Source organism: Juglans microcarpa x Juglans regia, chromosome 5S (assembly GCF_004785595.1).
Source record: "Juglans microcarpa x Juglans regia isolate MS1-56 chromosome 5S, Jm3101_v1.0, whole genome shotgun sequence".
Classification (NCBI taxonomy): domain Eukaryota; kingdom Viridiplantae; phylum Streptophyta; class Magnoliopsida; order Fagales; family Juglandaceae; genus Juglans; species Juglans microcarpa x Juglans regia.
This window is the reverse complement of record NC_054603.1, coordinates 3,659,198-3,684,460: the sequence shown is the minus strand read 5'-3', so window position 1 is coordinate 3,684,460 and position 25,263 is coordinate 3,659,198. Positions and strand designations below refer to the sequence as shown.

General features: G+C 34.1%; 2 protein-coding genes and 1 pseudogene across 4 annotated transcripts; 2 read left to right on the top strand and 1 right to left on the bottom strand.

The window, feature by feature from the left end:
- Nucleotides 1-900: 900 nt before the first annotated feature.
- Nucleotides 901-12,832, top strand: LOC121268449 (serine carboxypeptidase-like 45). 2 transcript variants are annotated; one of them, XM_041172737.1, is made up of 11 exons: nucleotides 901-1,003; nucleotides 9,459-9,721; nucleotides 9,848-9,949; nucleotides 10,050-10,145; nucleotides 10,376-10,468; nucleotides 10,563-10,633; nucleotides 10,743-11,024; nucleotides 11,163-11,287; nucleotides 11,905-11,997; nucleotides 12,104-12,221; nucleotides 12,336-12,832. In XM_041172737.1, the coding sequence occupies exons 2-11, from the start codon at nucleotides 9,475-9,477 to the stop codon at nucleotides 12,483-12,485; spliced, it is 1,377 nt and encodes a 458-aa protein (XP_041028671.1). In that variant the 5' UTR covers nucleotides 901-1,003; nucleotides 9,459-9,474; the 3' UTR covers nucleotides 12,486-12,832. The 2 variants fall into 2 exon arrangements, with proteins under 2 accessions (XP_041028671.1, XP_041028672.1); XM_041172738.1 differs by lacking the exon at nucleotides 901-1,003 and adding an exon at nucleotides 9,334-9,421 and having other exon boundaries at nucleotides 9,484-9,721; nucleotides 12,336-12,603.
- LOC121268450 lies at nucleotides 1,041-12,832 on the top strand (annotated as a pseudogene).
- A 936-nt stretch (nucleotides 12,833-13,768) lies between these two features.
- LOC121268453 (10 kDa chaperonin-like) lies at nucleotides 13,769-16,376 on the bottom strand. Of its 2 annotated transcripts, XM_041172741.1 has the most exons (4): nucleotides 16,239-16,376; nucleotides 15,990-16,094; nucleotides 15,325-15,464; nucleotides 13,769-14,046 (listed from the first exon to the last, which is right to left on the bottom strand). In XM_041172741.1, the coding sequence occupies exons 2-4, from the start codon at nucleotides 16,092-16,094 to the stop codon at nucleotides 13,998-14,000; spliced, it is 294 nt and encodes a 97-aa protein (XP_041028675.1). In that variant the 5' UTR covers nucleotides 16,239-16,376; the 3' UTR covers nucleotides 13,769-13,997. The 2 variants fall into 2 exon arrangements, with proteins under 2 accessions (XP_041028675.1, XP_041028674.1); XM_041172740.1 differs by having other exon boundaries at nucleotides 15,990-16,292.
- Nucleotides 16,377-25,263: the final 8,887 nt, after the last annotated feature.

The following is a 25,263-nucleotide window of genomic DNA, read 5'->3' as shown; positions in this document are numbered from 1 at the left end:
TTTAAGATTTAAAAAATTTGAATTGTTTATTATATTTTATATAAAAATTTAAAAAAATTATAATGATAATACGAGATAGGATGAAATATATATTTCCAAATGGTGCATTTAAGATTTTCAATTCGTAAGAAAAAAAAAGGTATTTTGTCATGACATGAATCTTCACGTGACCACAACAATGATGATGGGGATTACGGCACTAACGTTTAGAGAATGAGATGAGATGAAAATTTTGAAAATAATAGTAAAATAGCTTATAAATAGTTGAGAGATAGTTTGAGATTTTGAGTTAAGTATTTATTGGATTTTAAAAAATGAGAGAGAAAAAGTTAAGTAAAAATATTATAAAATTAAAATATTATTAGAATATAATTTTTTAATATAATTTTTATTTTTGTGATTTGAAAAAGTTAAATTATTTTTTATTTGAAATTTTAGAAATGTTGTAATTATTAGTTTGAAAAAGTTGTAATGATTAATTTGAAAGTATTTATATTTAAATGATGTTTATAAAAAAATGAGATAGAATGAGATAAAATGGGATGTGATGCTATGAAAATTTTTTCCAAACATCACTAATACCATAGGAAGAGTTTTCCTTTGGATAGAAAAGCCTTCCATATTTAACAAGACGACAGTGGAAACAAGAGCATCGAAATTTTGCAACATAGATGGTGATGTATGATATAAAGATTTTTAAATAATATTATTTTTTTATTTTAACAAATCTCGACAAATAAATTAAAAATAAAATAAATAAAACAAGCATGTTGAAAAACTAAGGTAAATTATATATATATATATATATATTAATAACCAAGGTAAATTATATTTAAAATGTCATTGGTTTTTATATTTTCGATATGCTTCCATGAGAAACTCCAAAGTACATAGTAGCTAGCTATACCGACAAAGTCATACGCAGGCTCCGATGTCATTGTTTACATCTTCATAGCTGTTATTACAATTCGCAGATCCGAAAATCCCACGTTTCCTGCTCTAAATAACGTTAATTTATCTAAACAATACCCATCACCAACTCCTAAAGGCTAGCAGCAAGTCATCATTTTTACCCACTATTGCATCCCACCCGCAAAACCCCCCCCCCCCTCTCTCTCTCTCTCTCTCTCTTCTCTCTCATTCCACCGAAATCTCATTATGGGACAGAAATCATTGATCATAATGGGAACAATCTATGCAACTCTTTTGCAAGTGTTCTTGGCACTGAACTCAGTTGCAGGAGATGATAAAGTCGTCAGCTTGCCAGGGCAGCCAGAGGTTAGTTTCCAGCAGTATGCAGGATACATGACCATTGATGGAAAGCAGCAGAGAGCTCTCTTTTACTACTTTGTTGAAGCAGAAACAGAGCCAGCTTCCAAGCTCTAGTTCTCTGGTTGAACGGAGGTAAACACGGCTACAGATCCTAACTTCTTGTATGATGTATCAATTGAATATTTGAGAAAAGAAAATGGTTTTTAATTCTTGAGGGATTTTGAAGGTCCTGGTTGTTCTTCGGTTGGAGCTGGAGCATTTTGCGAGCATGGGCCTTTAAACCAAGTGGAGACATTCTGGTTAGAAATTATTATAGCTGGAATAAAGGTAACCCTATGAACTTGTCTGTTTGTAAAATGCGAGTGTACTCCCAAGATTATATTCTAGTAAATGGTTGGAATCAGATGTGTTTCTCTTTTTTCTTCAGAAGCAAACATGTTATACCTGGAATCACCGGCAGGAGTTGGATTCTCGTACTCTGCTAATAAATCTTTCTACGACTCGGTGAACGATGAACTGACAGGTTTTTACCATGTTCTAATTACATATGGGATATTGTTTTGGATTGAATTGTGTAAATTCTTGCGGAAACTTTAATCTGCTGCATAATAGGCTACTTCTGTGCATTTACAGCCCCTTTTTCTTTTTCGTATCATCGTATCTTATCATTTTAATTTTCATAAATAAAGGTATAAAATATGATAAATAATTTAATTTTTTTAAATTCTAAAATAATAATAATATTAAATAATAATAATCTAATAATATTTTATTTAATTTTTAACTTTATCTAACGTATCTCATTTCAACTCACCGTCCAAACAGCACCTTAGACTAATCTTTCTAATTTTCTAGCATCATTTTACCTAATGGAAAGGGATTTGTTCATTTACAGCCCAAGAAAACCTTGTCTTTCTGGAACAATGGTTTAAAAAATTCCCAGAGTACAAAAATAGAGATTTTTTCATCACAGGGGAGAGCTATGCAGGTAATTTTTATCTTTTTTAGAATCGATTTGTTCTGTTTGAAACCACACCTAAATTCGGAGAGGAGAGAATGCTGAAAGTTGTGCTTTTGACCAGGCCACTATGTTCCACAACTGGCACAACTCATTATTAAATCTCAAGTGAAGTTCAATCTCAAGGGCATAGCTGTAAGTAACAAAGGAAAATGTAGGAAGAAAAAATCATTGAATTCATTACTTAAGTTCTTCCCAAAAATTAAATTTTTTGAGACAAGGTGCTCATACTTCCATGTTGCAGATTGGGAATCCTCTCCTGGAGTTCAACACTGATTTTAACTCCCGTGCTGAGTTCTTATGGTCACACGGATTAATATCAGATTCAACTTATCAAAGTTTCACTTCAGTCTGTAATTACTCTCAAGTCAGAAGACAGGTGACAAATGGGTCTCTCACCCCTGTTTGCGCAGATGTTAATAGCAAAGTTTCAAGAGAAATTGGTAAATTTATCGACAGCTATGATGTTAGTCTTGATGTCTGTCTACCGGCAGTTCATTCACAATCCCAGGTGTTGAATCAACTGGTACGTCTTAGCATTTTCTCTTACAATTTATCTTCATTGCATGCCCCTTATAAATATGTATGGAAACTTAAATTTCCTCTGCTTCTTGTACCTGCCTGCCTATGTTTTCCTCTGGGCTAATTTGCTAATCTCTCAATTGTAGCAAGATACACCTAAAATAGATGTCTGTGTGGGAGATGAAACAGATACATACTTGAACAGGAAAGATGTACAGGAGGCTTTCCATGCTCGACTTATTGGAGTCACCAGATGGAGTTTTTGCAGCGAGTAATGATCTAATACTACTCATTTAATGGAGAGTTTCATGAAAGGATTCCATGAACAGAGAAACATGGCAGAAACAATCTAGGGGCATTCTACTTAGCTAATCCTGTTCTTTGCATTTTCTCGTTCTTGTGATGTGACACTTTTTTGCCTTGGTGGTTTTATTCTTTATAACAGCGTCGTCAAATATAACATGCAAAATCTAGAAGTACCTACCGTCCCTATTCTGGGTGAACTTGTCAAATCCGGCATCAGGGTCTTGGTATACAGGTAAAAAGTAAGCAATCTTTATACAAATATATGTGCCTTTAAGTTTATTCTCCATGAATTCAGCAAGATACAGATTACCCATAATGATGGATTACAAATTTCTATAGTGGCGACCAAGATTCTGTTATCCCACTCCTCGGCACCCGGATGATAGTAGATGGTCTGGCTAAGGGTTTGGGACTGAACACAGTTGTGCCTTACAGATCCTGGTTTGCAGGAAGACAGGTTAGTCAGTTTCTGAAGTTCATTATCTAATGTCTGATTTCAAACCAAAATCTATGCTTTCTCATTTTTTGCATTACAGGTTGCTGGATGGACACAAGTATATGGTGATATCTTAACTTTTGCAACCATTAGAGGAGCATCTCATGAAGCTCCATTTTCACAGCCAAAGAGATCACTTGTGCTATTTAGTGGATTTTTGTCAGGAAAGCCATTGCCAGAAGCACTCTAATAACTTGGCAAAGTTCTAATAAAGAAAAATTCTATACACCATATTATCATCTCACTTTTATTCAATAGTGATAAACGTGTTTTATTTTAATGTAGAATGAGAGTGTGGTGTACAAAATTACTTTCTAATAAATGTTAAGAGGCTAGCAATCCTCTTGTTGCATTTGATGAGAGATTGTTTTGCATTTAATGATCATAGAAGAGAATGTGCTCTCAATTTTAAGTACTTTTCACCTAACTTCTCAGGGAGCAAACATTTGTTCAGACGATCATGTCTCTGGAATTATTGGTTGTCAAATGGGTACGGTGCTGCAGAGTTCTGTATGCATCAGTTGTCAAGCTGATCATAAAAATCTAGATATGTGCGAGTGATGATTGGTAGCTTTGAAAGTTTGGTTGGCAATTTTTGAAGGCATAGAATTTAACATATATGAATTTATTGGAAGAAATGGGGAAAATTCAAAATTGTGAAACTAAACTGGTTCAGAGTTCGAATGACTTTGGCTGGGGCTCCGCGAGTAGAGGTGACCCAATAACTAGGGGTCTAATCGGTCTTGATTTGATTTTTGACAAATTTTGGAACCAAATTGATATATACTAATTTTGCATTTTCAAGAACCGATGACACACCGGTTACTCTCTTAAATCGATATTTTTTATTTTACCAGTTTCGGTCCGGTTTTCCGGTTTTTAATATATATTAAATCTATAATCTCTTATACTTATATATATATATATTAATATATATATAAATATTAGTAATACATTAATACTATTAGTATAGTACTATTACCATATGTTAGTGATAATATAGTAATTAATATACTAATGTATATTAGTAGTACTAATATATTTATCAAAAGAAATATGTTGAGAATTTATTAAGCCATAAAATGTATTTAATATATATTTTATATTTAAAACATATGATCAAATAAATGTTCATGTTTAAGATTAAAATTTTATGTTATAAATTATAATATAACATTGTTTCATATATAATTATAATTTATAAAAATATATAATTATGCGAACCGGTCCGGTCCTAGAAAACATAAAACCGAGTCTGGACTGGTTTTTAAAATGGAGGAATCAGTCTCGGACCGAACCAACCGGTCTGGGCCGGTCTTTCAGTTCTTCGATTTATTTTTACAGCCCTACCAATAACTGTAGTTGATCATGCCGCATTTAGTTTAATCAACTCTAATTGAAACAGAAATAGATAGAGTTTGGAATATTTTAAGGAATTAGGTTTAGACACGATATCATATAAGATGAGATTAGGGAGATAAAAAAAGGGATCTCCCTTTCTCTAGGAATGCTACTTGTACCATACGGTGCGGGGTAGCCTCCTCCCCGCCCCTGCATCCCTAGGGCAGGGTACCCCGTCCCGCATTTGGCATGCCCCCCGCCCCGCCCCCCGCCCACTTCAATAATCGACTACTGTCCACTAGGCCCAAAAATTATTCATGAGTCCAAAAATGATAAAAAAAACATATTCTTTTGACCTAAATTATAAATTTAAATTTGTAAATATGACTCTAATTTAAAATTATATAATTTTTAAATTTTCTAGTGCATATTTTGTGTAAGCTGTAGTGTAGTAGGGTGACCCTTTTATATATTGTTTTCACAATACAAGTATCACACTTAAACAATGTATGACTCTTATATTATCTTGGCAATCTATGAAAAGGTCACCTTTCTACACTATAACTTACTCAAAATATTAAGTAAAAATTCTATTTAATACATATTACTATATTTATATATAGTACAAATAATAAATATTTATAAATATGTATAATGTAAATATATATTTATATAATAAAATATATAAGTGCGAGATCTCACCAAATATTATGGAATGCAGAAGCAGAAACACCAAGGATGAGATTTTTACCTTTGTTGTGAGGATTCGGGCGGCAAGAGTTGGGACTTCGGGATGTAAGCTGCAAGCCGGTGGCTAACGTTAGGAGGAGGGATGCTAGGGAGTTGCCGGTGAGCAGAGTCGAAGAAACAAAGGAGGGTTTGAGGAAGAAATAATTTTGAGTCCATTGAAAGAGTAAGGTTTGGTTGTTAGAGTGAGTTCAATCTATCCCAATATACATTCAAACATATATCTCAACTTATTTATATATTTTTATATTCAAATAAATCTTAATAGGACCTACAAAAATATTACTATTCACAGATCAATTCAGATCATTCGAGATCTACTCAACATTCCAAACGCATAAAAATTCAAATTCCAATAACTCCGATGCCTAAAATGGTTCAGTTCTTATTCAAATTTGAATATTGATACAATAACTTTAAAATGGACGTGGTCAGTAGAGAGGATTTACACCCTTGAATAGAATTTTGAATTTTTGATTCTTTTGCATTTCAAGAGTAGAAAAATAGATCCACCCTCATGTAAACAGAGCCCATACAACCCTCATTCGATCTTTCTTTCTCTCTCTCCCTCCCTCCCTCCCTGTCTCTTGCCCAACGTCTCTCCTCAAATCGAAGCTCTCACTTTCTCTTATCCTTTAAGCTCTTTCCCCTCATGCCATCTCCCATAGCATCCCGAGACTTTCACGCCTATCATTGTATCCGAAACTCTCTCACCCCTCAGTCGATCTCTGTCGGTTGGCTAGTCCCTATGTAAGTGGTGTATTTTAAGGCTGATATTTTAGGCCAGTTTGCTATGGTGTGTATTTTATGTATTTGTACGTTGTTGTTGTGAATTTGGTTGCTCTGTATGTTACGATCCCATATCGATTAAGTATGAGATTGGTTGATGGTTTATAAACTCTTAGACACCCTTCTCTTGTAAGCTAGTTTTCAAGGATGAGTTCTACCTAGTGGATCCATAACAAATGATATCAGAGTCACCCCAAGTCTAAGGCCATGTTGTGACAGTTGCAATCGTGCGATATGGAGAGTGATGCCGGTATGACAATGTTTGCCCAGAGCTAGGAAAAGACCTGGTGCATAGCCAGCACGTGTGAGTACCAGGATCGCCATGGACGTCGGCTGCGGAGCGTGGTGGTTGTTATGATTCCACATCGACTAAGTATGAGATTGGTTGTTGGTTTATAAGCCCTAAGGCACCATTCTCTTGTAAACTAGTTTTCAAGAATGAGTTCTACCTAGTGGGTTCATAACATTGTACTACTGATTTTGTGTTCTTTTTATCTAGTTGCGAGTGAATTATGTTTGGTATGCAATGGGCGATGGCTTACCCGGGAGGGGGGGGGGGAGAGAGAGAGAGAGAGCGCAGATGTTTGGCAAAAGACAGAGAAATTGAAAATGAGGAGAAATGATTGTATAGCTCTACTTACATGAGAGTGATTCAATTTTTCTCCTCTTGAGATGCAAACGTAGCAAAATTCTATTGTAGGATGTTAATCCCCTCTATTCATCCCATTCGGCACCTAGCCTCTTCCATTCTTAAAACATATGTTAAAGAGATCACTAATGCTAGATAAAGTTATGTATTGTTTAAGCGTCATATATTTATTTATTTTTTTAAAAGTGAGGATCATTGTTAAAAAAATAATTTTTTTTATATGTATTCTATATAATTTATTCAATTTTTTTAAAATGAGTATACGGTGTTTGCGCACTTTATGAATGCAAATATCATTTTTCTAAAGAGATTTTATTAAAGTAAATTTATAAATTAACATAATTTCATATGATACATTAGATCTATTTTACAATAAAAATAACTATACAATCTAACATATCACATTAAATTACATCAGTTTGTTAATTTATTCTCGTGGAATCTTGTTTTTTTTAAAACTGTAATGAAATATTTTAATTTTTCTTTTCAAGTTTTTATAATATTCGGTGTCCATTTAAAATTGCTATAAAAAAATAGAAATTTTCATAATAAAATTTTTAATTGTAAAATTCCGAGATGTGGTGCATGCAATTGCAAAACGCCAACATATGATAAAAGAAATTATACGTCGGAAAAAGAAGAAGAAAGCTGCTCAAAAGCATCCTAACGGATTATTTAAATTTCAAAAAACTACTTCAAATAGTTATTAGGACATAAAATCCAATAGTATTGGATTAGACAAATTTAAAAAACATAGATTTTAAATTTAAACTTTTGATCATATTTGGATGTGTACGGTAATACTACCAAATCAATTGTTTACTATTATGTCATCTCTCTCCTCTGTCTTTTTTCTTTCTACATAAATCTATGAAGAAAAAAAGGATCTAAATAAATTTAAATTAAATAAATATGTAGAATGGTAAAATACGATAAAATTAAAAAAATTAAATTAATATTATTACTATATAATGAATAAATAGATAATCTAATATGAAGATTTGATGTGAATGAAATAACTAAAGTTAAATTCATCTCATATTATTTTATTATTATATAAAGAATAAATGAATAATCCAATGTGGAGATTTTATGTAAATGGAATAGCCGAAGCATTGAATAAACTAATCTACATTGGACTATCCATTCTAAAATTAAAATAATAATATAATATTATATATTTTAATAATAATTTTTTAAAATTTTTTCTTTTTTATATTTTGTAAATACACTCCATATATAAATTAATAATTTAATTTTTACTTAAAATTATTGTTTCGTATTGATTTTTTTCCTCAATCTAATTATCCAATAGTAATCATTGAGAATATTTTTAGAATAAAATATTATTTTAGAGATAAATAGTGGTTGACAAAATTTGAAAAAAATGATAAATTTACTGTCGTTCAAAAGTGAAACTTTAGAATTTTGACTACATCACTTTTGAGCTACTTAACCAAAATTTGACTAGGCATTGACATGTGCTCTTAGTACGTAGAACAAGCTGGTTGGTGCCATGCAAATACAGCTTGATTACCCCACAATACCATGAGTGTAGGAAATGATGACACATGGTCGATTAGATAGAACATTATTGTGTTAGATAATGTCCCACGTGACTCTAATAACATGAGGTGGTCTAATCCAATCTCTAAAATATTGGCTGATACGCATGAAAGAAGTAGTTTCTTATTTTTACTCCTCTCTCTACCCAATAAAAAAGAAATGTATGATTTCCATCATTTGTATTTGTGAATTCTCATTTTAGAGAAAGAGCTAACAGAGAGAAACTTATTTTTCTGATGAATTCTGCGTTTAATCCGATCAAGATTCTATTGAAAAAATTGCTATGAATTCCGGTATGTTCTTTATTTTTGTGAAAACCATGACAGATTCATGAAATATTAAGTTGAGATATATTTCAATTTTACGTCTGTTTAATTTTACATATTGATCACATTCATCCATTCGACAAAGTTAATTATAAATAAACTATTTTTTAATATTAAATATAACTTGATGATAAATTCCAACTCTAAACACAGAGCACTAACATCCATTCAATAAAAACAAAACACTGAGCACTAACATCCAACACTGTAAATGCTGCTTTCCAGATTTTCAATTCACAAGGGAAAAAGGTATTTTGTCATGACAACCATTTTCTACAACAATGAAGAGTTTTCCTTTGGTGGGAAACCGGAAAAGGAGGTGTCTCAGATAAGTCAATAGTTTTCGATAAAGAGATCATGATACAGATTAGGGTCCTGTATACACGAAGGTAAATTATATTTGAAATGTCATTGGTTTTACTCTAAACCACCAAATCTCATTATGCAACAGAAATCATGGATCATGATAGGAATAATCTATGCAACTCTTTCGCAAGTGTTCTTGGCACTGAACTCAGTTGCAGGAGATGATAAAATCGTTAGCTTGCCAGGGCAGCCACAGGTTAGTTTCCAGCAGTATGCAGGATACATAACCATTGATGAAAAGCAGCAGAGAGCTCTCTTTTACTACTTTGTTGAAGCAGAAACAGAGCCAGCTTCCAAGCCTCTAGTTCTTTGGTTGAACGGAGGTAAATTCATGTAATTATGTTAAATATATCTGCAAAACACGCTTAAAGATCTTAACTTTCTTGTATGATGTATCAATTGAATATTTGAGAGAAGAAAATGATTGAAATCCTTGAGGGATTTTGAAGGTCCTGGTTGTTCTTCGGTTGGAGCTGGAGCATTTTGCGAGCATGGGCCCTTTAAACCAAGTGGAGACATTCTGGTTAGAAATTATTATAGCTGGAATAAAGGTAACCCTTTGAACTTTTCTGGGTGTAGAATGCGAGTGTGCTCCCAAGATTATATTCTAGTAAATGGTTGGGATTTGATGTGTTTCTCCTCTTTCTTTAGAAGCAAACATGTTGTACCTGGAATCACCTGCAGGAGTTGGATTCTCGTACTCTGCTAATAAATCTTTCTACGACTCGTTGAACGATGAACTGACAGGTTTCAACTGTGTTCTAATCGCATATGGGATATTGTTTTGGATCGAATTATGTAAATTCTCGAGAAAACTTTAATGTGCTGCATAATAGGCCTACTTCTGTGCATTTAGACCTGTGTTGGTAATTTTCTCGCATCATTTTACTGGGATTTTTTTCCTGTATAAAAAATGCTGTCCATGATACTAATATAACAACATTTTACCTAATGGAAACGGATTTTTTCATTTACAGCCCAAGAAAACCTTCTGTTTCTTGAACGATGGTTTAAAGAATTCCCAGAATACACAAATAGAGATTTTTTCATCACAGGGAAGAGCTATGCAGGTAATTTTTATTTGTTTTAGAATCGGTTTGTTCTGTTTGAAACCACACCTAAATTAAGAGAGGAGAGAATGCTGAAAGTTGTGCTTTTTACCAGGCCACTATGTTCCACAACTGGCACAACTTATTATTAAATCTCAAGTGAAGTTCAACCTCAAGGGAATAGCTGTAAGTAACAAGGCAAAATATAGGAAGAAAAAATCATTGAATTCATTACTTCAATTCTTCCCAAAAATTAAATTTATTGAGACAAGGTGCTCATACTTCCATGCTGCAGATAGGGAATCCTCTCCTGGAATTTAACACTGATCTCAACTCCCGAGCTGAGTTCTTATGGTCACACGGATTAATATCAGATTCAACTTATGAAAGTTTCACTTCAGTCTGTAATTACTCTCAAATCAGTAGACAGGCGGCAAATGGCCCTCTCACCCCTGTTTGCGCAGATGTTAATAGCAAAGTTTCAAGAGAAATTGGTAAATATATCAACACCTATGATGTTAGTCTTGATGTCTGTCTACCGTCAGTTCATTCACAATCCCAGGTGTTGAATCAACTGGTACGTCTTAGCATTTTCTCTTACAATTTATCTTCATTGCACGCCTTATAAATGTATGGAAACTCAGATTTCCTCTGCTTCTTGTTCCTGCCAGTCTATGTTTTCCTCTGGGCTAATTTGCTGATCTCTCAATTGTAGCAAGATACACCGAAAATAGATGTCTGTGTAGGAGATGAAACAGATACATACTTGAACAGGAAAGATGTACAGGAGGCTTTCCATGCTCGGCTTATTGGAGTCACCAGATGCAGTATTTGCAGCGAGTAATGATCTAACACTACTCATTTAGTGGAGAGTTTCACGACAGGATTCCATGAGCAGAGAAACATGAAAAGCCCGCCTGCATAATTGAAAAGTGTTCCATTTAATTCCTAACTTAATGAAGTTTATGAAATCATTCTGTACAGGTTTGGGAATCCAAAGCTTCCTAAACAAATCACAAATGATTTTCATCATTCAATATATTTTGTTAATATCATACATTGCTGTTCTCCTTGACCTTGATTCTTTCTTCTTGTTTTTCTTATTTTTCTTTCCAAATTTGTTGAAGATTTTACCTGAGAAGTTCTTGCAATTCGGACTAATATGGCAACTGCCACTGAAAGTGACATCCAATACTAGCTGGTTTCTCTCTTCCATTTCTGACATAATCAATGGATATTCCTAGTTACTCATCTCCTAGTAATCATGGCTGTTAAATCTTTGACCATCTCTCGTGAAAATGATATTTCTCAAACGTTTCCATAACAACTTTTATTTCAATATTGTTCATGGCAGAAACAATTTAGAGGCATTCTACTTAGCTAATCCTATTCTTTACATTTTCGCTTTCTTGTGATGTGACACTTTTTTGCAATGGTGTTTTTATTCTTTACAACAGTGTCGTCAAATATAATATGCAAAATCTAGAAGTACCTACCGTCCCTGTTCTGGGTGAACTTGTCAAGTCTGGCATCCGGGTCTTGGTATACAGGTAAAAATTAAGCAATCTTTATACAAATATATGCGCTTTAAGTTTATTCTACATGAATTCAGCAAGATACAGATTATCCATAATGATAGATTACAAATTTCTGTAGCGGAGACCAAGATTCTGTTGTCCCATTTATCGGCACCCGGATACTAGTAGATGGACTGGCTAAGGGTTTGGGACTGAACACAGTTTTGCCTTACAGATCCTGGTTTGAAGGAAGACAGGTTAGTCAGTTTCCGTGAATTAGCCAGAATGAAAAGAATCAAGCACAGCTGAAGTTCATTATCTAATGTCTGATTTCTAACCAAAATCTTTGCTGTCTCATTTTTGCATTACAGGTTGCTGGATGGACACAAGTATATGGTGATATCTTAACTTTTGCAACCATCAGAGGAGCAGCTCATGAAGGTCCATTTTCACAGCCAAAGAGATCGCTTGTGCTATTTAGTGGATTTTTGTCAGGAAAGCCATTGCCAGAAGCACTCTAATGACTTAGTTCTAATAAACGTTAAGAGGCCAGCAATCCTCTTGTTGCATTTCATGAGAAATTGTTTTGCATTTAATGATCATAGAAGAGAATGTACTCCCAATTTTAAATATTTTTCACCCAACTTCTCAGGAATTATTGGTTGTCAAATGGATGCGGTGCTGATGAGTTCTATATGCATCAGTTGTCAGGCTGATCTTAAAAATCTAGATATGTGCTAGATATGATTGGTAGCTTTGAAAAGTAGGTTGGAAATTTCTTAGCTAAATTAGAAGTAGAACGAATATTTTTAAGGATGTACAGCTTATTGTTGCCAAGTAGAAAAAAAAATTGAATATTTATCTTTCATACACGGATCCTCGTTACTCGCTTACTTGCAGACATTTTATGGGAGATGATTAGGAACATGCAACGCTGTGGCTTGTACTCAGAGTCATCCATGAAGCCTCAGGGATGAATTGATAAAAGCTTAAACAACAAACCGTAGCAAGTAGCAGTGTCCAAGAAACTCGAGTCAAGACTCTATTCACCAGGGAATATTTTGGTTACTTTCGGCTCATTGCTTGCTGTTAGATTGGGGTCACCTATTAAAGAAAAGAAGAAATCCTTCGCTTCTTGTGACTTCTCCACTGCATCCGAACTCCAACCAAAACACGACCTGGGAGTGCCAAGATAGGGATATGTGATGCTAGTACGATGTAGGACAAGTAATTGTACAATGGTTTCTAATAAACTCACTCGACATTTCTGGGACAAACACAATTAAATGGCTGCATCTGAATGCTGAAATGATTTCAAATGATCTGAGTTGATCTATAAATAATAATATTTTGTAGGTCCTATTGAAATGTGTTTGAATATAAATTGATTGAGATATATATTTAAATGTGTGAAGTGGATTGAAATGAGTTTTAACTTTTTTATATAAAGTTGAAAAAGTAATGAGTACCATTAATGAGTTAAGATAAATTGAGATAGTTCATGTGTTCAACAACCAAACACAGACTTAATCCAGGGGAGTTGGATCGAGCACATAGAGAAATCGCTGATACTATGATATGGACTCCAGAGGAGCACCTGTATTCTATCTCTGAACTTCCCTTGCTAGAACATAGTTACACAAGGACTATTTGTTGTGCATGTATACCAAAATTCTCACCGGCTGTATAGGTTATTTTAAAGTATAAGAACCTATTCCTTTACCGGGAGAAATGCACTATCGTTATAACTTATACTACCAAATGGCAATATAGTGTAATAAAATATCAAAGCAAAGGAGGATGATTTATTTTCATGGATATATCATCACTCAGATAATTGAAAAGTACAAGTTTTTTTCTCGAATGGAAAAGTACAAAGCAGAATGGAACTGTTCAATTGCAGCACAAGGTAGAACTACTATTTTTCTCGGATGGGATGGCACTATCACATGCTACCAAATGACTAAATCTAATACGATGTGGCTTGAACTACTTCAAAATGTAGCATAAGGTCACAGGTCAGGTAGTAATCATTACTCGTGAAGCGTTCCCAATATATCTTCATCTCGATACAGATGATACCTGAAATCAGTTCAAAAAGAAATACCATTAGAATTTAATCACAGGCACGCCACATCAAATAGGGTCTTTCAAATGGAAGTCATTTGAAAAAAAGAATAAGCAGAAGAGAATATAATTAGCCCAGGTTGCTTGCCGGGGGAGGGTTGGATATGCATTATTCAGCCAAATATTTCAACATTGTGTTCTCCTTACACTACCACAAACAGTTTAAGTGTGCACATATCCTGTATACAGTTTTTTTTTGTACAATAATATGGGGTTAGTTGAATTGCATCCAAACAAAAACAAAAACAAACAAAAACAAAACCCTTACACCAAGAAAATAAACAAATGAAATTCACATAGTTTCAGCTTACGGTTCTATCTAATATACCTGTCTAGAGATGCAAAGGGACTGGCATACTTGAGATAGCAAAACCTAAAATCTGCTTTCCAATTGAAAGCCAATGAAGAAACACTGACCAACTACAGATATTGAAGTCACAACCCTAGCCTAACAACTAGGGTGGCAATATGTGACACGACCCGTTAACCCAACACGAACACGACACGATAATAACAGGTTTAGGTTTAGTCTTAACGGGTTTGGGTAAAAACGGATTGACCCGTTAAGACACGATTGCTTAACGGGTTGATAACTGGTCAACCCGTTTTAACCCGTTATAATCCATTAAGAAAGTTAACATTACAATTATGACTTTATAACTAAAAGTGAAATTGTTGAAATTTTAATTTCGATACTTTTATTGTTTGGATTGTAATTTTAGACTATTAGTTAGTTTTATATTTTTTTATCGATATTGCGATTTTAACATTTATATAAAATTATACTAAATTTAATCGGGTCAAACGGGTTAATTTTGGGTCTGTTCAACCAATTTACATAGACGGGTTGAAACGGGTCGAGTTAACCTATTTCGTAGTATTCACTAACGGATCGTGTCATGTCAACTCGTTATGTTAATGGGTCGTATTAGGATTTGAGATTTTGACACGATAAGCTTGACAAGTAGTGTTCAGGTTGACCCATATAGTATAATATATATGTCTTGACACGACACGAACACGACCTGTTAACACGATTTGACACGCCTACAGTAACAACTTCGCCTGACTTGGGAGTACTAAAGTAACTTGCACTCTCAAGACAATAAACCAAGTTAAAGATGACATAAGCTTGAATGAAGGTTACTCATCACACACACGAGCGTGTCCTGTATATATGTTGGCAATTTATAATTACAAGGCATAATGACTGGAAGAGGAAACAGGGCATACTCTTTGTCAGCAAGCTTCACTTGAGTTCCTCCATATTCAGGTAAGAGGACATTGTCTCCTTCTTTTACACTGACAGGAATCAAGTTTCCCTCTTTATCACGAATCCCCGCACCCACGGCCACAACTTTTCCAGAGTTCAGCTAAAGTATCAAACGAGAGAAATTCTCAATAATTGGAGAAATCAATGATGGAAGCATTCCAAAATCTCGTACCAATCAGTAATAAAGACAATAAAATTACCGATAAAAAAAAAAAGTAAAAAAGACAAACCGAATCATCGAAGAACACGGCGTCAAATAAACAATTGCAAACAAATGGTTTATACAATCACAACAAAACAAGAAAAACTTACTAACAGAGAAAATGTTTTGATGCATTTCCACTAGATTAGCCACCGAACTAAGTACTTCAAAAGACAAATACTATTGATTCTAAAGAAATTTCGTGTCACTGTATGGATACAAAAACGAAGTTTCCCCAAAATATATCCGCGTAAACAATACCCAAAAACAGGACTTGTGATTCGCACACTGGAATAGAGCCTCTTACACTTAATTCTCCTTGGTGGGTGCTGGTTTTATTTAATTTTTCTTCCCTCAACAAACACACACATTGAACAGAGAGAGAAAAGTAAAAGTGGGTGTCGAGTAACTCGGAGAATTGACCTTGGTGGCGTTCTCGGGGAGCAATATTCCGGCATGAGTCTTGGGCGGAGGGACAATCTTCTCGACCAAAACTCGATTCAGAAGTGGGACCAAACGCTTCGCCATCTGAGATATCAACAAAAGAACCGAAAAAACAAAGATAAGAGAGGGAAAGTCAGAGTGATTCGCGAAACAAGACCCTTCCCGTGTAGTCTGCGGTCTTTTAGGTTTTTGCTTAAATCTAGGGTTTAGGATTTAGGAAGGGTTTACCAGTCAGTCCTGAAATTACATGGAAGCCATTGTCCGTGCGAGACTCTCCATGTTTCCTTCAGGGGTTGTTTTGTAACATCCTGCTTTTGTCTCTCAAGGTAGAGAACCACCTAAAAATGGTGAAAATTAATATTTAAAATAATTAATTAGTCGTCAATTAAAAGTAAAAAAAATATATGATCAAATATTAAAAAGGTGAAGTCTTTTCTAACCAAAAATCCAGAATTTTAAAAAATTAATCTTCAGAATTTATATAAATTAAAGAAAAAAAAGGAGATGAAAAAAGTTAAAAACAGCAAGAAATATTCTTTATCAGCATTAATTAAATGATAAATTTGTAATGACTTTGTTAAGCTTCTCATATAAGGCTTGGTTTAGGTAGTGAGAATATTTGAGAAGTGTTGAAAATATTTGTGAATAGTAATAAAAAAGTAATAATAAAATATTAAAAAGTAGGTGAAAAGTAATAAATAGTAGAAAAGTAGATAAAAAGTAATAATAAAGTAAAGAATAGTAGTGAGAATACCTCAAGTACTCTCACTTGCCAAACACAACCTAAGTCTCCAGCTTCTGGAAAAGGCCTCTAATCAGGATTGGAACTATTATGTATTTTTTTTATATTCTTCTTGACTGAGCAGTACCTCAGCCACTGGTCCAGTTTAAAAAATAAAAAAAAAAAGTCACAATGGGCAGTTTAATGTAAAAACTACATCAGGAATATCATTTTTTTCCCTCATCAAATAAGAACTATCATTGCAGAACTCAGTACTACTGATCTAGGATGGCATGAACACAGTAGTTTAAAGATTTATTTTCTTATGATGGAGTATAAATTAAACAACTAAAAACCATTCAAGAGCTTGAAGGTGAAATGTTGGTTGAAGATCCATGTGTGGTGGGAATGGACATCATCATGAGAAATGCTTATAGCCCCATAATTCAATGTTTTTGAGAGACCAAAGAGTACTAATATTCTTGACTATGATATAGAAATCTTCAAAATAATCATTTTGAATTGATGTGAATATTACAACTGGAGAGTTGATATAACCTCTCAAAAGAGGTCCAATTAACATTTGTGCATACCTATACTTCAAAATAACTAGTCAATAATATAATTGAAACTTTACTAAACATATTATAAAGAACAATAACTTTTCTTTCTCAAGTAATGCGGGATCTCATATACTACCTACTTTTCTCACTCAATATAAAATATCACGGTCGAGTTCAAAGATAAAAGGAGTTGAGATTAAAGTTAAAAGTTGAATAAAATATTATTATAATATTTTTTTTATTTGAAAAAGTTGAATTGTTTATTTTATTTTTTGCGAAAATTTGTAAAAATTATAATGATTAGATGAGAGGAGTTTAGAGGAGTTGTAAAAACAAATGAGGCCTAAGGGTCTTTGTAATATTTCATTTTGGTACAGATGATCAGTCGACAAAGTTGAGAGGCAACATTCCATGCAGGTAGACATTCTTTTTTGCTTGGCTTTTCTTTGGAGGATTAGAACGTACCGAGAGGGGAAGGGATCGAGATTGGATTCTGCCATGCATTATGATGCAATTAAGAAGCAGAAAACGTTGGTGAGATTGGTTAATTTTATGGTAAAGAAAGTTGAAACTTATGAACTTCTCCTGTCCTTTTACTCTCTGAATATGGGGAGGATACCATTCTTGCAGATCATGATCATCAGGCAAAAAAGAATGGAACTCTCAAGGGACCTGAACAAAAAAAAAAAAAAAATGCAGAATTATTCATAGACAGCTTGCAATTAATAATGATGGCTATTTGACCACCTTAAACCTAACAAGGTAATCCTACAATGGGATAATGACTACTGACTCTCATCATATCAATACCAGTTGGTGGGTGTTCCAAAATTAATGAGATAATTAATTTACATGTTGACATGTGACCGATTTGTTCAATCCTTGTCCAACTCATGATAGGGAATCGAAGAAATTTGCCTGATCATCAGCTCATGTTCTTGTTCTTTCTTCAATCTGGAACCAAGTTCATTCTTAATCAATGCCAAATTATGCAGATCGATCTTATAAGAATGCAAATTTGCCTTGTTAACCAACACGGTATTTGACTTTTTATCATTATTATTACTAAACATTAACAGTAGGATAAAAGAACAGATTCAAAATCTGCTAAAGATCATCAGTACTGAAGAATGACAGATCACAGATGGGTTTCTCAAAACATGATTAGTCATGAACAAGGCTGGGCATTTGAAGCCTACAATGAAAGGTTTCATGTAGTAGTTATGTCCCAATGATGATAGGACCAGACACTTTGACTGAGAAATGAAGAAAAGCAAGAGAGGAAAGGCCAAAATAATAATAATAATAATAAAGTAAAAACCCTAATTGCTTGCAGAGCAAATAAGTCTTTGCCATAATCATACCGCATGTACTCATAACGACATTGCCCATCTAAGTATTTGATCTTTGCTTGTTTCAATTCAAAGCTGGTACCACTCATATATCATTACATTGTTCTGTCTCAACCTTTGACGAAGTGGTGGGTCAAAACATTAATTTCCTCCCCCTTCCTCCCAAAAACAAGATATCATTCCATGACCAATATATTGCATTCAAATGCTTGGCAAGGTAATTTACATTATAAATTGAGAAGTATGGAGTATTTCGATATATGTGTGTGTGTGTGTGTATATATATATATATATATATATATATATATATAGAGAGAGAGAGAGAGAGAGAGAGAAAAGAAGGTAGACAACCAGACTCAGATCATGAGTTTCCAATTGAGTAAATGAATATCATGATAATGAAAAGACATGCATGGCCTCATCTTACTGTGTTTCCACAGTAAATTGCATGATAATCACTCAATGGCCAGGGTCCCATATTTGCATCTCTCCAAGGCTTAGTCGAGGTCAACTCAAACCAGACAATCCAGATCATCTGATCATTTACATTAATAGTCCTTCATGACTTTCTTACTTTATTTCTCCTTTTCCTGGTAATGCTATATTTTTCTTTTATCTTTTCATATGAAGTTTCTCGAGAGTTTGGGATTAGAGGATATCTCCCTAGATCATGTAAAGCATGTGGATATATACCTGATATGGTGGAAAATCTTGTCTTTTTTTGGTCCCCTGTGAGCATAGGAATTATATAGATGACTCACTATATATCTCTTGAATGAGATGTATGGGAAATCGACTGTGAAAAAGGAGGTGGGAAAGGTTAAATTTAGTCATCTTTCAGTGATGAAAGAAAGCATGCACCTACACTTTTTTTTTTTTTTTTTTGTTTCTTGGTGTGGTATTCACAAAGCACCTACACTTTTTACTTATCTGATATGAGGATTTTTGGGGCCACCTTTTTTTATCTGGGTGCCAAAATCATCAAGTGACCATGACTTTGGTGGGCTGATCTTTCTTCTAAAATTGAAAAAAAGTGGCCCTAAACATCATCATTTCCTCCAAGAAAGTAACCACTACATACACTCTCTCTGATATTCACCCCCCTACCTCTCTTTGGCCCACCCTCCAACTCGATCGCCTCCAGTTTTCTAATTTTCCCTTCAACTTCTCCTAATTTACCATTACACATTCAGTACTTTTAGTTTCTCGCAATATGTTGAAGTTTGAGGAATGAAATGCATCAGTCACTATTCACTCTTACATCTCATACCTACATTTTTTTCATAGGATGTGAGGGTATTTTTCATAAAACGTGGGATGCTTTTCATAAAATATGAGGTGTGAGATGGTGAATAGCAACTGATAAAAAGAATTTTTCTTGTAGTTTTCTTGTCAATTTTCTGGCCTGTCTTTTCACTTTAAGATGGGCATATTTTGATCAAAGAATTATATTAAAATATGTGGAGAATTGGTCAATACTTATTATTATGGCACTAGACTTTCACAAGAAATCTAAACACGAATTAATACTTTAATTAGGCCGCCAAGGGTCTAATCTTACTTTTTAAAGATTGGATATATATTCTCCAGAACTTTTTCAAGATTCTCAATCCCCATGTTTATAACTTGCATGTTCATGACATGCCTCTTGATAAAATTATTCCTTCCACTTAAATCTTGCAAAATGCATATCATAGACAAAAAGAAAGAACTTTTTATGAGGCCATTTTCTCAAGCATGGATTTATTTTCCAAGGCATTTTTGTTTGGAGACCAGACCACCACAAACAAATTAGTTTTTGGTCAGAACATCTATTTATTTGAAGGACCACATTACATAAATCCCCATGTATAACACCATCAATGCTGTAATGGCATATGTACCTGCGATTGATACTAAATGTCTGGCTTCATTACACTTCACGAGATCAAGCTTTTAAAATACACAAAACATACAACATAAAATGTTTTGTCTTTTTATCAGCACTGATATTATTATATAGTAAGGAAAGAGAAATCAAGAATTATAAAGGAAGGGAATGAGGAGCTGCAACAGAGTGCAACTTACTTGTTTGAACTATGTGGTTATATTTTTATGTAGTTTCGTTGTTATCTTTCCCACAAATTTGAGATATCATACAGCATTTAATGTTCCATATAAATGCAGAGGCCACATTACCTTTTCTAGCTTCAAATGTCCCACTCTGCCCCTGGCCAACTTTTTAGGGAAGGGCAAGTGGCCTGTATTATTTTCTTTTGAGTTCGTTACATCTATAAAAAAAAAATTACATAAAATAATTCTACAAATTAACATAATTTTATGTGATTTTAATAGATTTACTTTACAATAAAAATAACTTAACAAACTGACGAATTATATTAAATTATTTAAATTTGTGAGATTACTTTTATGTAATTTTTTTGTGATTAGAATATTTTTATTTTCTTTTTCTTTTTCTTTTTTAACCTTTAGGTATAGAATAGAGAAGATACTCTCACTTGGCAAGATACTCCCTTGTAGCAAACCAAAGTGAAAACCAATAAAATGATTTCTCTCTCACATGAAGCAAGATTGATAAATATTGGAAACTAGCTTTAGCTCTAGGGTGGCTTCAGTTTAGGAAACTGAGCACCCACTCGGCCACTACCCTTGATCACTCTCACTCTCAGTCCCTCTCCCTTCCTCTCTCTCTCTCTCTCTCTCTCTCTGTGGTGCAAGAGCTTTCCCCAACAGAAATTAGGCACTGAAATCAGTAGCAAAAGTAGTTTCCAAGAAATTACACCCTCTGAGCACCATATTTTTATAGAAAACAGGCAGCAAGCCCTATGCATTTTGACTCTCACTCTCGCCCTCTAATTGACTTGCCTCCTCTCTCCAAACTCCGAGGCTCCCGAACAAAACAAAAGCCATAAAAGGCTGTTGATAAAATAGTCCTCAGCCATCTCCGTGCCAACCCCACCTCAAAAACCTCCCATTTTCGGCACTTTTAGGACACAGAAAGAGGAAGAGAAGAAAGTGCTACATGCCATGATTTGGGTTATGCACAAGAAACGAATGGGTTTGATAACAGAGTTAGCATGCTTGTCTCTGCTTCTGCTGATGATACTACAGTTGAAGACTCCGTGTTTAGCGGCTGGGAGTGGAAGATTGAACAGATTCAAAGGTGGGTCTGGTTTTCAGGTTAATCCTGTCAAACCTCACGGTGGCATCACAGGAAATGCAGAAAAAGATGCTGATGAGATTTTTGGTGCTGATAAGAGAAAAGTCTACACGGGTCCAAATCCTCTGCACAATAGATGAGTTTGTAGGGAAAACCTATCATCTTCTATTTTTCAAGCTATGAAACTTTTTTGCTTAATCTCCATTTCTTCTCCTTCCTTTCCTTTCTGATTTTTAAGAGCATTTGTCATGCTTGATGCCTTTGAATATTTCAAATAATCTTAAAGATGTACATGAAAGTTTAGTAATTTTTACATTTTTGGTGAGGATATATACTTATTTGTTGATAGTATATTGGAAGAAGTATTTCTGAAATATTTCGTGAACATTAATGCCATTAATGGGGTTGTTGGAGTGAATGAATATCGTCCTGCTTTTTTCTCTGCTGATGCTCTCTCTTGTATAAAGAAAGGAGCTTTTTGCAATGAACTTTTTACTTAGTTCTTAGAATCTCAGATTATAAAATCTTCTAAATTTAGTATAACTTTTTAAATGCATGTATTTCTTCTATGTATGCATGATGTAGATATGTATGCATAACATGCATCGATCATACCTGCAAGCACATACATACAATTATACGCATTTTTTGTTCATGCAGTACTACTAGACAACCATTTTTGGATGTATGGATATGATCATGCATTCTACATCGAGATAAGATGACTTTCGGCCATAGATTTGCATATTTGTCTGCAATTTATTAAAAAGGTAATAGCGACGAAGTAAGCTGAGTACCAATTTGAACTGTATATAGTCAGTCATTTTAATTTCTCTGTCTCGAATGATTATGAAGCGGCCCCCACTGTAATTTTGATTGATACTTTGCCAGCCATGTCTCCACTATTACATGACAAGTTCTCTACAAATAATATATATATATATATAATATATGTATATGTCTTCCATTTTCAATTCTACATGAATAAAAGATGAGATCATGTGATGATTTTAGACGAAAATCTCCTTCTACATGGCATAATTTACCATGCATCATTTGTGGAAATGACTCTTTTTTCTTATTGGTATAAACAATAGGTTTGCATTATCTCTTAATTTCTGTTTTGGGTGACATCGTTTTGTTGCTATTAATCACCCATAAGAGCTCTTAAATCATGATCTAATGTTTTCGTGATATATATACACGATAGATGTAAGGGGTCGGCTTCAACTTAGAAAGTGTTGCATGCAGACGATCCTCAGAGTAGAGCCATGCAATTTTAAGGCTAAAGGAGACGAGAAAATCTTTTTGTTTATTGTTGGGTTCTTGGCGATTTCACTAACATTTTACAACCTTTTTTTTTAGCTTCGATCTTCAATCGCTTTCCATCTAATTTGAGAATAGAAACTTCCAACCATCGATTATTGTCAATTCCTCTTTTTCTATTTCCTCCCATATCTTAGTTTCTTTAACCTCTCTCCTCTTTATATAACATCTTAACTTCTCTGGTCACTCCATTAATAAGATCCATAAACTACCAAATTGCTGTACAGCTCAAGGACTCTAATTCTAAACCATACGACAGCATCCTCAAAAAAAGCAGAAACCTTTCCAATTGGGCTTTGCAATGTGTTCTTGACCACATTGAGGAGAGAGGATCTGGGACATGATAGTTAGGTCAGGTTTGGTTCCACAAGTCACCTATTTCATCTTATCTCAACATTTAAACACCATTTAAAAATGAGTATTTTTTATTTTCAAATTTTTCATCTAATGATTACAACTTCTCAAACTTTGAAATAAGACACAAAAAAATAATTTAACTTTTTCAAATTTCAAAACAAAAATTATATTAAAAAATTATATCTTAACTCTCTTTTAACTATATAATTTTTTTATTACACGTGTTCTCTCTCATTTTTCAAAACTTCATAAAACATCTTTACTTCAATTATTTTATTACTATTCACAAATTATCTCATTGTTGTTCACAGATTTCTTATCTCATATCATCTGTATAACCAAACAAGACCTTAATCATTTTAATGCTTGTTTGGAGTTGTGAGTTGTGGTGAATAATATAACTTTTAGCTTAAAACTTATAGTTGTAGAGATTAAGTAATAAACTCTACTTTTAAAAAACTATTTATTATTTGGTAAACATATATATAAAGTACTTTCAAACATCTTACATTTTTTAAAAAAAATAATATAAAAAAATATACTTTTTGAGGTAGAAATAACATAAAAGGTTATTTGCAAGTTGTAGTATTGTGATGTGATAAGATCAAAGGGCAAATCTCGTTTACCTTTTTCTCTCTCGTTTTCTCTCTCGCTTCCAAAAATAAATCGCCACCTCCAGGAGTTTGATCCGTTCACTAGGGGAGGAGGGTTGAAGCCTTGGCTTCACCCACCTCCCCCCCTCGCCAACCTTAGTCTCTGTTTAAGTTTTTCTTTTCCTAGTTTTTATGTTAATTTTTCACCAGTTGCATTGAAACTAGTCGATCTGCTGCTTTCTGGCTAGCAAAGTCTGACACGCGCCCCGCCATTAGCCTCCACAAGCGCCGATCTTCAAGACAACAGAAAAAATATGCTCATTCAAGTGGCGCATAAATCTCGTGCACGACATAGTAAACCTTATGCGCGGTCTATGTCGTGCTCAAGTTTCACGCGCTGCCATAGCTGTGGAAGCTTCCAACTGCCATGCGCGGCACTGTTGGGATCAGCGGCGTCGGATCTTCCTATTGTGTCCTTTCAACCCTTTCCAGGTGTGGTACGTGTACTGCATGTGCCGCCATAGCCAATGGTGGCCCCTAACCAAAAACTGAGACGAATGCAGTACACGCGCCACAGCCAATGGTTGCTACACTATGTTCCCACTTTTCCTAACCAAAGATCGAGTAAAAGTGGATGTGATAGTTCCTTCCAGCCAATCCAGACCAACACATTACAACACACCCCTTTGTACTGTGGCTTATAGTTGCTATTTAATAGTCGGTTCATCAGGCTATATAAAAACCGTCACCAAGCGATTTTCCCTTGTAGGAATTGGGTGTGAGTCAATTTTTTTACTCCAATCAACCCCTTTGTATTTTTATTTTTGTTGGTTTTGAGAAGACTGTAGGAAACTCCCACCCCACTGAACTTGTGTTTTATATCTGTTAGTTTATCTATACATGCTTACATGCCAAGAAAAGAAAAAAAAAAAAAAAAAAAAAAGGTCAATGTGCAAATTGATAATTATCGAAAAGTGATATGGATATTTTGCTCATTAACCGTCTTTTTTAAAATTAGAACTACGTTTCCCATTATCAAAAGCATCAAATTGAAACTTTTTTTCTCAAATATACTTATTTAACTTATTTAAAATTAAAATAAAAAATATTTTAATACGTAACACTAAACAAGCACCTAACGTTGGATGCCCTGAGAAAGCTCTAATTATAATTTTAGAATA

Coding starts and splice junctions, on each gene's coding strand:
- LOC121268449 (XM_041172737.1), top strand. CDS start 9,475: ATGCAACAGAAATCATGGATCATGATAGGAATAATCTATGCAACTCTT. Junction 9,722..9,847: donor AGTTCTTTGGTTGAACGGAG/GTAAATTCATGT, acceptor GGGATTTTGAAG/GTCCTGGTTGTTCTTCGGTT. Junction 11,025..11,162: donor CCCAGGTGTTGAATCAACTG/GTACGTCTTAGC, acceptor TCTCAATTGTAG/CAAGATACACCGAAAATAGA.
- LOC121268453 (XM_041172741.1), bottom strand. CDS start 16,094: ATGGCGAAGCGTTTGGTCCCACTTCTGAATCGAGTTTTGGTCGAGAAG. Junction 15,465..15,989: donor TCCCCGAGAACGCCACCAAG/GTCAATTCTCCG, acceptor TTGATACTTTAG/CTGAACTCTGGAAAAGTTGT. Junction 14,047..15,324: donor GTGAAGCTTGCTGACAAAGA/GTATGCCCTGTT, acceptor AACTGATTTCAG/GTATCATCTGTATCGAGATG.